This window comes from Tetrahymena thermophila (genome assembly GCF_000189635.1).
Source record: "Tetrahymena thermophila SB210 genomic scaffold scf_8254816, whole genome shotgun sequence".
NCBI lineage: Eukaryota > Ciliophora > Oligohymenophorea > Hymenostomatida > Tetrahymenidae > Tetrahymena > Tetrahymena thermophila.
This window is the reverse complement of record NW_002476572.1, coordinates 17,961-31,080: the sequence shown is the minus strand read 5'-3', so window position 1 is coordinate 31,080 and position 13,120 is coordinate 17,961. Positions and strand designations below refer to the sequence as shown.

The following is a 13,120-nucleotide window of genomic DNA, read 5'->3' as shown; positions in this document are numbered from 1 at the left end:
GAAGGGAAGGGTCACCTACACCCTAATGGCATTTCTACTAATCTTCCATGATTTGACTACGCATTATGCTCGCTTTCCATTTGTATTCCAGATCTTCTGTTCAGAATGGGGCCTCCTCTTTACCTCCTATCAGATTTGGCCCTTCCCTCCTACCAAGGAGACCGCTGGTAACATTCACATTTTTACATGGAATTTTTCGAAATAAAGGGGGCGGTATAGGATTCGAACCCCCGATATCACTGCTAAGACCCTCCGACTCGCCCACTCGAGTCGCTTAGCCCTTAAATTGGCTATTAAGGTGCGTCAGGCTTATGTTCTTGTTTAGCAAATTGCACTAATCTTTCAAAGTTGAGACTTATTTTTAAGTAAAAACAGTTTATTTGTTTTGGATTGTGATATTTTTACTTAAAAAAATGAATTAATAGCAACAAACTCTTCTTATTTGTTTATTAAGTTTTTATTTTAAAAATTTCTTATTTTATTTTTTATATTGCCAAAGTTTTTTTTATTTATTAATTTTAAATTTTATTTTAATTAAAAAATTTGATTCTATTTCATTTTTTAATAAATTTAATTTAATAAAATATAAAAGTTCCTAATATATCAATTATCCATAATTTTTGAAAGTAAAGAGCAAATATCTTAAATTAAAAAGATTAGTTGTCTCTATAATACGTTTAATTTGATGATATACAAGTGGTGAAAAAGGATGAATAAATATTAAATATTTGAATAATAGAACATAATATGTATTATTATATAATATTTTGTAATAAGATAATTTAACCTAAAATATTAATTAATAAATTTGTTTTATTTTTGTTTTTTTATATTTTTAGGAAATTTTGAGAAAATTACCAAAATTTAATTTTTTCTTGGAGTTTTCTGTCATAATTTATTTTTACAAAAATGATAAATATCGATTTTAATCGATAGCATATTCTTTAGTTTTGACCTAAAAAAAATTATCAATTTTTATCACAAAAAACATTAGTAATCAAGATTTTAAAATTAAAAACTTAACAATAATTAATTATTTTAAATTAAAAATAGACTTAATTCAAAAAAATAATTATAATTTTAAAAGGCGATATTTTGAAATGAAAAACAAAAAATATAAAAAGCAAATATGACTCAAACATCTATATTAAGTATTGTTTATTTTAAATCAAACAAATTATATAATTTACCAAAAATATTTTCGGATTTATTACTTTTAATGTATTTTTGAATCAAAAAGATCATAAAAAATGACTTTATTAACTCTATGAATACCATTTCTGTTAGAAATGTTATTATAAATAGAATTATAAATTAATTCGATTCACTTGGAGTTTTGCCACTAGATACTGCTAAAATAACATAGTAATAGACTAAGCTTATTATTATTTATAAAATTAAAGATATGGTTTTACCAATAGAACCTTTTTTGAATGTAAATAGAATTCCAAAAAAAGCGATCTTCATCAATGAGCTATTAATTATTGCTATTAGTACCTGCTATATGAGCATATTATAACCTTAAAATAGTATTGAAATAACTAATGTGTGTATTGTTTTTAAGTAAAGCAGAGTGAATCTTAATGGACGTTGAAGGTTGTCATCAAAAATGTAAAAAATACTAAAAAATTAATGAAAAATGGCTATTTTTTTTGTTTTAGGAAGTTACAAATAAACATTAATTTATTAAATTTCCTCTTCATCTAAAACTTATTTTATCTAGCTTTATGAGCATGCTTGAGTTTTTATTTTTTCAACACTATTAGAACTTGATTATTATTTAATTATTTGTATTTAATTGGATTCGACTTTCTCTTAGTTCGTTTCAATATTTTATTCTTAAAATAGATTTAAGTTTTTTTGGGTTTGTTATGTCTGTAACTTTAGGAATTTTTTTTTTTTTCTTTTTCTATTACCTATATTTTAATCAAAAGGTGATAAAACCTATTGATTTTACTCAATTTCTGGTTAGATATTTTAATTACTTTTAAATTAATCAGTAAAAGGAGAGTGATGCAATATAACATCTTTATTTATCATTTAAGAACTTTCACAAATATTTTAGTTATTTTCATCAATTTATTATTATTATTATTATTATTGTTATGTTTATTCTTATAATTATTCATTTTACTATTAGTTATTTAGTTCTTGATTATGAACTTTTTAGTATCGTAATTTTACTGAGTATTTGTCTAAGAATTTTCCAATGATAAATAAAAAAATTTGTATAAATGTAAAACTTAACAATAGCCAAAATACTACATACATATAAAAGTTGTCAAAGCTTGCTATATTTAATAGCCCCTATTCTCCAAATGCTGTCTACAGATTTTTATTTTTTAAGAACAAGTCATCAATATCTTCAATGATAGTTGTTGGTTTTTAGGATCCACACAAGCAAATGTAATTATTTTAAGTAATTTTATTTATATTACAATTTTATTTGCTCCATGAAAGATTATTTTATTAGAGGCATGTCATATTATATAATTTACTAGAATTTGTATTATTGAACTAGTAGACAATAGTAGACTGGTTTAAGGTTACTTAAGAAGAAGAATTATAAATCTATGGTGATATTACTTCATTCATAGAGTAAGTGAAATTTTAACTAATATTTTTGAATTGCTATGTGTATGCTTAAAATTCTGAAGTATTTTGATAAATATTTTGTTTATAATTATTTCTTGAGATACTAAATATGCTAGTTTAATTTACTTAATTGTTGTCATCTACAGTTAGAACATATTTGAATAAGTTTTTCTATGTTACTTTATCTGACAAAAGAGTTGAAAAGTGACCATTTAGTGTAATTTGTCCTTAGTTTGGTAAACTTATATTATTAAGCAGATTTCCAATCTAACTTGATATTTTATCGTAGGATTAAATATCTTCCTATGAGTTATTAGTATGCAAGGTAACACTTGAGTTTAAAATTTTAAAAGAATCTACTACATTTTGAATTTGAATATCGTTATTTTATTGTAAATGACTAAGATTACTACTTTGAATGCTTGAATTAGTATTTTGGAGTATTGTTTACAGCTAATCAAATATTTGGTTTTTCTATGCAGCAACATTGTTTTATTAAGATGAGTTAAATAGTAGTTAGGATAACTAAGCAGTTACCTTGTTCGCAAATGTAGATAAAAGGGATAATTTAGGTATTTAGAAAGACAATTGCTATAAATTTTAAATCAGTAGACTAACCAAATCATTAAATTGTTATGAAAGTTAATTGTTTTTACTGATATCTTCTGCTATTATGCTTAAAGTCACTAGTTAGTTAGTGACTTAATTATTCTATAAAGCTTATGAAGTGAGTTGATTTACAAGTTTATAATATTCATCAGCTGATTTATTCTAAGCTTGAACCTATATTATAGAAGAGGTATTATATACTCCTAGGTAAGAATCCATAACTTGCACCATAACAACTAGATTTCCTGTAGGTAGTATTGTTTAAATTGAGTTGTTTATAGTTTAATCTTATATTTATCTTCTTAATATATTCCATGGAGAAACTAATTCTTGATCAGCATCATCTGCATTGTTGTAGTAGAAGAACTAGTAAGTAAGAGGAAGATCTTCGTCTTTACAATTCAAGAATTAAATTTAGAAGATAGTCTCGAGGGCTATACCTTATAAGGGATTTATATTTAAAACGCAATTCTGAGGGGGAATATTAATTTAGATGTTAATTATTGATGAGCTTGGCATAACAAATAATGGATTATACACAGAAAATCTTATTTAAAGTGTTGGCCTTAAGGGATCTATTTTTTAAAAATAGTTCCAAATTCTGAATCTAATTTGAAAATAATCAAATCTGATAGCTGCAACTGGATTATTATCATATAATATAGCTCCTGCATAGGACAAATAATCTGACGAAAAAATTTCACCATAAATTATTTAAAAATTAAGATCATCATTCAAATTAATTTTTTTCTTTATGCTCGTTGCAGTTTATACAATATTTAGTGGAGGAATATCTAATTCTGTGAATATACAAGTAGTAGTGAAATTTGATTTCCTAGAATCTTTTTATCCAACAACAGTTAACTAAATTATTGTGTATGGCTAGAAAGTTTTACCAGGAAATGTAATACTACTGGCTCCTTGCTACAATTAGATCTACTTATTCTAGTAATCATAGCAAATAAGGTCATTAGAAATTAGACTAGTACACTTCCAACTAAAGTTTATATTTGAAGGGGAATTTTGATCTTAAATTTCATAATCCCTCGAATCTGTACTTAAGACCGTTTTATTTTGATATCCTAAATTAAGAGTAGAGCCTCCGATAATTTGCAAATATAAATCTGTGATTTAAATATTAACTGATATATTTTGGATGGCAGCAATCTTACTATCTGAACTCAAATTTAAAATCAGCTATTTTTAAATTAAATTAAGAAAAAATAAATAAGGTTTGAATTATTTGAAGAAGAATATTTCTAATTTGAATATTAAAATCTAAAATATTTTTATTAATAATATGGGAATGGTATTCAATAAATAAGAGGTATTTTTCATTTTTATGTTTTTTTTTGTTAATAAATTACATTTCTTTTATTGTCAAATTCATAAAAAAAATTTAGAAATATTATTTCTATAAAAGTTTTATTTGTGTTTCTTACAAATATTTATAAAAAACTTACGCTCATATTAAAGGTTTAATTAGATGCTAAAGTATAAGGGAGAATATCATATTGAAAGCTTGATTAATTATATTGACTTAGGCTTTGATTTTAAAGTTGGTTAGAAAATAGTTATAAATCAATAGGTTCAACAAAATTAGTTATTTGGCCTAACTCACATGTCTCAATGTAAAACTAGAAGTAGAAACTCAAGCTCATAGATCTATTTAATAATTTAAGAATAATTTATAAAAATAATTCATTATAAAGAAAAATTAACCTATAAATTGGTGGGTATATATTTTGCTAATAGTTGACTCTTATAAATTTTTATTTTTGATAAATAATGGTGAACATTTAAGTACCAGTTGAGTTAACCTTAAGTAAATAACTAAATTATATAGTTATATTAATATTTGGAGGTATGAATTTAGGATCTATGATTAAACTAGTGCTTTTGTTTTAGCTTGCTTTTAACAATATCTCCTTTATACTTCCTTACTGTTCGCTGCTTATGGGACCTACAATTTGATTTAAAGTCCAATTTAGACTCATAATTTTTCTTCCTGCATCATTCTAAATATTATAAAGAGTTATATTGATTGAGTTACAGCTGTTTTCTATGTGATTATAGCTAAATTAAAGTTAAGGAATGCCAGGTGGCTCTTAGAAAATGATATTTCTATAAAAAATATTAATTTAATTGGCACTATAATCTATAAACTGCAACTTATTTGGCAAAAGGGTTATAGAATTATTTTCCATTATTGTTGATGAGCTGCCTATTTATCAAATTAAATTATATTTAAAATAAAATAATTATTAAATGAAAGCATGTTTTAATATAATAGTTAAGGTAAATTATGTTTTAATTAAAGTGCTGAATAGAATATTTAATAAAATTAAGTTACTTAAGCTGACCAAAATTTGATTCCCACTAATTTCGCATGAAGAATCTAACCCCAGCATGTTTTAAGATGCTTTGTCAAATATCTGTTAGCACAAAGACTAAGGTGTATCTGATATGATATTCATTAATGGAGATCCTAAATCAATAGTAAGTTTTGGTGATGTTGCACTTAATCTTGCATCAATTACAGCAATATTTTGATAGCTGCATTAATAAAATATATTCCTTTAATCATTTTAGTTTTTGCAAACGCATATATTAGTAGAAACGTCTAATTATCTTGTATTATCATAGCAAGTATTACATTATTAATTTAAAATCTATGATTTATCACATTGTTTGCAGCTGGGATGACAAGGATTGCATTACAGGCTCCAATAGTTTTAGCATGAATCACATTTGAGAGAATTAAGATTACTTTAAAACCCATTTGGACAAAGGATAACACAATTTTTGCTGTATAGAAAGGTGTTAGGGTAGCAACTTAAACAATTATTTGAGTCCTTTCCATCACAAGTTGCACAACTACTATTACATAATTAGCATTATTGCAACTATACGTTTAGAAATTCGTTTTTATTACAAAATTTTACACACTGCTTTGTAGCTTACGAAAAATACAAACCAGAGTAACAAGATAGACAATTATTTGAATTTTTACCATCACAAGTTTTGCAGGCTGGATCACAAAAACATGTTCTTGTGGTTTAATCATAGTATAAACCAGGTTTACATGACAAGCAATTATTTGAGCTAGGACCATCACAACTTGCACAGTTATTATTACATAATTAGCATTACATCTATTAGTCTGGAAATTAGTTATTATTACAAGAATTTACACACTAGCTTGTAGCTTACTAATAATAAAATCCAGAAGAACATTATAAGCATACTTAATTATAATCACATTTGTCACAATTTATTTGACACTTTTAATTAATATTATGTTAAATAAATATTTTTAAGTGACTCATATTTAATAAATTTAAAGAAAGGTTATTTGTAAAAAAATTTTTTATTCTATAATTTTATTTAAAACTAAACTCAATTTTAATACATAATTAATTAATCAATAATTTATTATACCTCTCATAATTAATAAATCTAATAATTAAATTTACCAATTATACAACTAGTGTCAAAAATCGAAAATAAACTTGATATTATTACCCAGAATTCAAATTTAATGGTGCTAATTTTATTGTTAAACTATCAATATTCTAAGAGAATTATTTCACAGCATTTTCATTAAAAGCATAATCCTAGTTTACGAAATAAAAAGAACTAGTAGATCCTTGATAATTGACGTTATTTATTTCAACATTCGATTATACATTAATGGTAGTAGAAATATTTGTATAATAAGTATACGTAAACGAAAAGGAATATATCTTTCTCATCCTAAAATATTTATTTATAAAGCATTTAGAAAAAAATAATTTAATGTTTAAAATGAAAACACTAAAAATAATTGGGATTATTCTTTTTGATTTTAAAAATAAAATAATGTAATAAGAATTATTGATTAAGAAAAGATTTATATATTTCAAAAATAATTATTGTATAGTTAATAACATATTTCTTTTACGGATTAGGAGTATATTGTATTGTTATATTATTATTAGAAATACAGTTACTTCCAGATAAGTATTAGCTATGTAATAGAGGAAATGTAAATAAGCAATTCATCTCTGATAAATATTATTTGACACTGTCTATATCAGATTGCTAAGAAGGGCTTTAATAATTAAGTAAGCAATTACTAACTTAAGTTTATAAAAATTGTTTTAATAATAAAAAAATAATACAAAAAAAGTTTACATTTAGGATTAAAGCCATACAAAAACTGTTATCCGTTGCTGCAATCGTACTTTTAATCTGCGTATGAGAGTTTTAAGACTGTTTAATTTTTAAAATAGATAAATAAATACTTTTTCTATAAATTATTTATCAAAAATTAAACTTTATAAAATAACCAAGAGAAATGTTCTGATTATCTAAGTTTTCATTTTTAATTCGATTTATTTATTTTTAGGAGATTTAGATTAATAATTGTTTTTAATTAATTAAATTTTTTTACAAAAAATGATCTCTCATCCTTTTATAAGTAAGTATTCTAATATTAGTTACCAAGAAAATACAAAATAAATTAATAAAATTTGAATTTATCTTACCTTAAATTCTAATTTAACTAAATCATCCCTACTCAAACTGTTTTCAGATGTAGCAAACTTTAAAATAACCATTTTATTAAATGTAATATTATTGGTAAGGTTGATGTTTAAAAATTGCAGTAAGTGATTATAAGCCATCTGTCAATATATTGGCTTTAAGCCACTCACTCACTTCTTCTTTTTAACCATTATGTAATTTAATTCAAATTAAGAATATAACAGAATGAATTTTCCTCAAATTGAAGTTACAGTTCAAAAAACCAATCCTTAAAAAATAAACAAAATAAAAAATTAGTTTGATTTATTATTAAGATTTTCGCATGCAGTTTCATCTTGTGGGATTTCTATTTGCTATTAAATTTGCACAAATAAAACATTTTTAATGCTTTAGATATTATTTTAGTTGCATTTATAATCAAATATAAACCTATAAATTAACACTCTAATAGTCATAATATAACTATCTAAAAAACCTTTTCAAAAAATAATGTGTTAAAAATTTTTTATAAACCAGAAGGATTGTATTATTATTAAGAGGAATTAGATGATTACAGATAATAATCAATTAATCTGATTATTTCTTAAATCTCAATCTTGTTTTAATTTTGGAAAAATAAAGTAGTAGCTATTACATAACAAATAAATAAATATACTGATTTAAAAATTTTCCATCGATTTTTTAAATATTTTCTTATGATTAACACTATATACTAACCATCAATTAACCTTTGGTGCTATACATATTAGCTGCAAGGTCATATCATTCATAGCATCTCTTATTTTGCAAAAAAATTAATTTTGGGAAGAATTCTATCTTTTTAAAGGATAATAATCAAATTAATCTAATTATTTTTAAAAACTCAATCCTGCTTAAAGTAGCTATTACATAACAAATAAATATATTCATTTAAATAGTTTCCATTCAAATTTTAAAATTATCATATTATTAACACAATTTTATTAACAAGCAAATAAATAAATGGAACTATAAATATTAGATACATAACCAAATAATATATGTTAAATAAAATTCGCGTTTCTTATCTCTAATTCATTTGATAAATTATTTTTATACTGTATGTCAAAAATATTATATTTAAATATGATTAATTTCTTTAACTCAATCATTTGAATTAAAAATAAGTAGGTAAATTGAGTTTATTTTTCTCCTCTTTTGTCTTACTAATTCTTCAGCTTTAGAGAATAGTTATTCACAGGCTACACTGGATGAATATATATTAAAATATAAAATGTTTGATAAATATGGAAATATTTTGGAGTTTTCTTTCCACCAAGCTAATCACTCCTTTATGTAGGTATATTTGAGCTTGCTAATAAAATTGCATTTCTGTTTATAAAGAATTCTTATATAAATTAATTTAAGACTCTAACTCCATTGAATTTTCTGTAAAAAATAAATACCTGGTATTTTCTTAACCAATCAGCGGAATTTTAAAACCAGGAACATATATATTAAGATAAAGCAGTAAAGTAAATTTATAATATATATTTTAATTTTATTAGTTTTGATTTATATTCCATTTTATTTGAAACACAATCTTTATTTGACATCTTTTAATTTACATATTGTAACTCTTTTTTCTAGTTAAATTAAGTTTGGTGAAAAATTGTATTATTATTAAAAGGAATTAGATGATTACAGATACTAATCAATTAATCTGATTATTTCTTAAACCTCAATCTTGGTTTTAATTTTTGAAAAAAAGTAGCAGCTATTACATAATTAACAAATATACTGATTTAAATATTTTCCATCCATTTTTAAATCTAATCTTATTACTAACATGATTTAAAAACCATCAATTAAACTCTGTTCCTATATATAAAAGCTAAAAGGTCAAATAATTCATAGTATCTCTTATTTTTTAAAAAATGAATTTTGATGAAGCATTCTTTTTCAGAAGAATTAAATGATTTAAGATAACAATCAATCAATATCAATAAATATCATTAGTTATTTTTGAAAACTCAATCCAACTTTTAATTTTTGAAAAGTAAAGCAGGTGCTATTTAAAACAAATGGATATAGTTATTTAAATAATTTCAGTCAATTTAAAAAATATATCTTATTATTTATACTTTAATATAAAATCTATAATAAAATTATTTAAAAATATCATTTACTCTTTTTATTTTAATACTATCATTTTTAACTTAAAGATACAAACACTTATTTGCATTTAAAAAATATATACTTGATATAAAATCTAGCAAGTCAATTATAAAAATTGATCTAAATAAAGCAATTATCTAACTATATAATAGTAATAGGTATATTTTAATTTCATATAATCTATTTAAAAACTGAAATAAAAGAAATGGTTTTTTTAAATTCGTATTGTTTTTTTCGATGATGCATATTTAAAATAGTAGCTTGTAAATAAATGCAATAAATCTAACTCTTCACATTAATAGAGGTCAAAAAAAATACATTTTAGGCTTAATTTTCATCACATTCTTAAAAATAATCCTACTTTTGCATGCAATACTTTCAGGAAAGATTAGATATTTAAAATGGCCTTAAATATTGTTAGCTATTTGTATACGAGCTGATTTTGTATTATTGATTATGTCTTTCTAGCTTTCACACTCGAAATTAAAATAAAATTGAATTGTAATTATACTCAAAGAAGAATTATAGAGTTTAGAACCAATACACAAATAATCCAACTGTTTATTAGGTGAAAATTAATATTTTTATTTGCTTCTAAATTAAGAATCTAATATAAGATTTCATCTTAAGCGATTTTGACATTCTAAAAAATAAAAACAACCCTATTTCCCTATAAGCGCCACATTTAGAATTGCTGAAATAGCCATAAATTTTGAAATCTTTAAAATACTCAAAATCTTTGATTTTTTCACCTAAATCTGAGGTTCGAGGAAGTATATAATATGGTTAGGTATAATATCCAAATTATTTACTTGTTAAATATATATATGTTTAAATAACATTTAGGCACTTTATTATATTTTAATGTAAATTTTATTATTTTTTAATCTCTTTTATATATTACACTTGAATTCAAAATCATTTAAAAAAATACAATTTTTACTACTACCATTAATTAATTAGAAAAAAACAATTAGTTTCTGACAGATTTGATTAATTAAACTCTTCATTTATTTTTGTTACTCACTATATGTTTTTTATTTAGCAGAAGCTAAATGATTATAAACTTAGTTAATCTGATTATTAGGGATGCTTTATACTTTTTTTTTGTAGAAAACACCCTATTAATTCTTAATTCAAGCAGTAGCTATTACATTAATAATAAATAAATTAAATTATTAATTTCTTTTTCATCTCCTCCATTTTTTAATATAACTTATATTATTAAACCTAAAATAAAAAATATAAAGTCTTATATTGTAAAGTTATGAAAATAATTTTTATTAAAGAAAGCTAAATATCTTATCTATCTGTCTAACTACGTATTATAATTGTATCAAAAATAAAAGTAAATTATTTTTTCAATTCCATAATCAAAAAAGGAAGATTTATGAATGGTTAATAAAAAATTGAAAGTAAATAAGGTTATTAAAATTAATTAGAAATTTTATTACTAATTTTAATATAATTTATTTGATATTAATTTTATTTTTAAACTTAAAAATAATTAGTAGTAAATTTATTTAAAATAATTATTTGCAAATAAATAAATATAATTTAAATCCTCTTGATTAAGTTGATTAAGGACAAATAAAAAAATAATTTTTTATTTTTGAATCATAAAGATATAAAAAATTAAAATTAATTATTAATATTACTAATAAAATTCACGTGTTAAATTATTTATTTTTATATAAATTATATTTAAACACACACATCAGCCATTCAAAAAAATAGTGATTTCAAATCATTAAATTTTTGAATGGCAATTAGCTATAATAAGAAACTTAACAATTATTTAAAATTTTGATTGTTTTTAGCGAAAAAAAACTGTGCATTGTTTGATTTTAGAGAAATTAATTTATTTAAGTTTATTTAATTTATAAATTTTCTTACATTTAATAAGCTATTTATTATCTTACAAAAGTATACTTTTCATAAATATAAAATAATAATAAATTTATCTATATTTTAGTTTAAATTATCTTATTACAAAATATTGTTAAATAATATTTTTTATTTTCTTTAACTCAAATATTTATTAGTCTTTTTTCACCATTTGTTTATCGCAGTCAGAAAATTATTTCAAAGGAAACTAATCTTTTTGATTTGAGGCATTTACTTTTAGTTTTCTTTTATTATTAAGGTTGATCGATTTAGTTTTCACTTTTATAATAAATTAGAATAAAATTAAAAAAATTATTTTTTAAATTAACAAATAAAAAAACATAAGCAGAATAAAATATATAAATAAATAAATCAAATAAAAGCTATCAAATAAATAAATTCAAAGACCTATATTATTTTAAATTCATTTTAAATATAAAAAAAATCACAAGTCAAAACAAATATATTGTATTTACCGAAGATCAAGTGTTAAATTTGAGAGATTAGCACAATTCTATAAAGCTGAACCTAAGCCTAATGCACCTTCATCACCAATTGAATTCCATCTTTTTAAGTATTGAAGAAAAAAATTATTATTAATTTTTAAATTAGAAGGATATAATGAAGGATGGATGGATAATAAAAAAATTAAGAAATTTAAAATTTAATAACAAAGCAAAAAAGTTGAAAATAAAAAATGAGATAAATTAAGAAAGATAAAAAAGGCACAAGTGTAATAAATAATAAAAAGAAAAATAAATAAAATAAAAATCTATTAAGCAAATAAATTATTAGAGTTTTTTAGCTGTTCGGGATTTTAAAATATTTATATATAGTGATTTTCAAAAGATTCGAAACACTAAATAAGAGCTAAATTAAAAAATTTCAAAATTTGAAAAAATCTTTCTTTATTTTGATTAATTTTCGTAAGCCTTTTAAAAAATAAATATATAGAAAATAATAAAATTGAAGAACAAAAAAATGTTTATCAGTAATATAATAATCATTTCAAATGAATGGGCAGCTATATTATTTTAAATTTACTTTAATAGCTAAAAATATCACAAATCAAAAAAACAAACTGTTTTTACCTAAGGCTAAGTGTCAAATTTAAGAGATTAGTGCTATTTGCTAAAGCGGAACATAAGCGTGATGCACCAATCGCACCAATTAAATTGATACTTTTTAAATATTGAACAAAAAATATAATTAATTAGTTAGTTAGAATGAAAAAATGAAGAGGAAAATATAAAAATAATCAGAAATGAATTAATTATTAATAAAGTAGAAGTTAAAAATTAAAAAATAAATGAGTTAAATTAAGAAAGATATTTAAAAGAAACAAGTATAATAAAGAAAAATAAAA

General features: G+C 22.0%; 4 protein-coding genes across 4 annotated transcripts in view; all 4 read right to left on the bottom strand. All coding sequences in view use genetic code 6, as the record gives it.

Annotated features, from left to right (window-relative positions):
• Positions 1-1,466: 1,466 nt before the first annotated feature.
• TTHERM_001237352 (hypothetical protein) lies at positions 1,467-2,027 on the bottom strand (the record flags this gene model as incomplete). Its single annotated transcript, XM_012795327.1, has 1 exon — positions 1,467-2,027. One exon carries the CDS (start codon positions 2,025-2,027, stop codon positions 1,467-1,469), a length of 561 nt encoding a protein of 186 aa, XP_012650781.1.
• Positions 2,028-2,036: 9 nt separating this feature from the next.
• Positions 2,037-7,805, bottom strand: TTHERM_01237350 (REJ domain protein; the record flags this gene model as incomplete). Its single annotated transcript, XM_972195.2, has 9 exons — positions 2,037-2,195; positions 2,266-4,401; positions 4,668-4,869; positions 4,927-5,428; positions 5,558-6,488; positions 6,681-6,950; positions 7,135-7,325; positions 7,381-7,495; positions 7,734-7,805. 9 exons carry the CDS (start codon positions 7,803-7,805, stop codon positions 2,037-2,039), a joined length of 4,578 nt encoding a protein of 1,525 aa, XP_977288.2.
• An 831-nt stretch (positions 7,806-8,636) lies between these two features.
• TTHERM_001236361 (hypothetical protein) lies at positions 8,637-9,509 on the bottom strand (the record flags this gene model as incomplete). The annotated part of the gene is made up of 1 exon (XM_012795326.1): positions 8,637-9,509. One exon carries the CDS (start codon positions 9,507-9,509, stop codon positions 8,637-8,639), a length of 873 nt encoding a protein of 290 aa, XP_012650780.1.
• A 2,631-nt stretch (positions 9,510-12,140) lies between these two features.
• TTHERM_001236350 (hypothetical protein) overlaps positions 12,141-13,120 on the bottom strand; it is a gene marked incomplete at both ends in the record, with an annotated part of 3,885 nt that continues 2,905 nt past the window's right edge. Inside the window, 3 exons of the mRNA XM_012795325.1 lie at positions 12,141-12,162; positions 12,231-12,320; positions 12,846-12,935. Of these exons, the coding sequence (XP_012650779.1) occupies positions 12,141-12,162; positions 12,231-12,320; positions 12,846-12,935 (202 nt within the window). The remainder of the gene's footprint in view (positions 12,163-12,230; positions 12,321-12,845; positions 12,936-13,120) is intronic.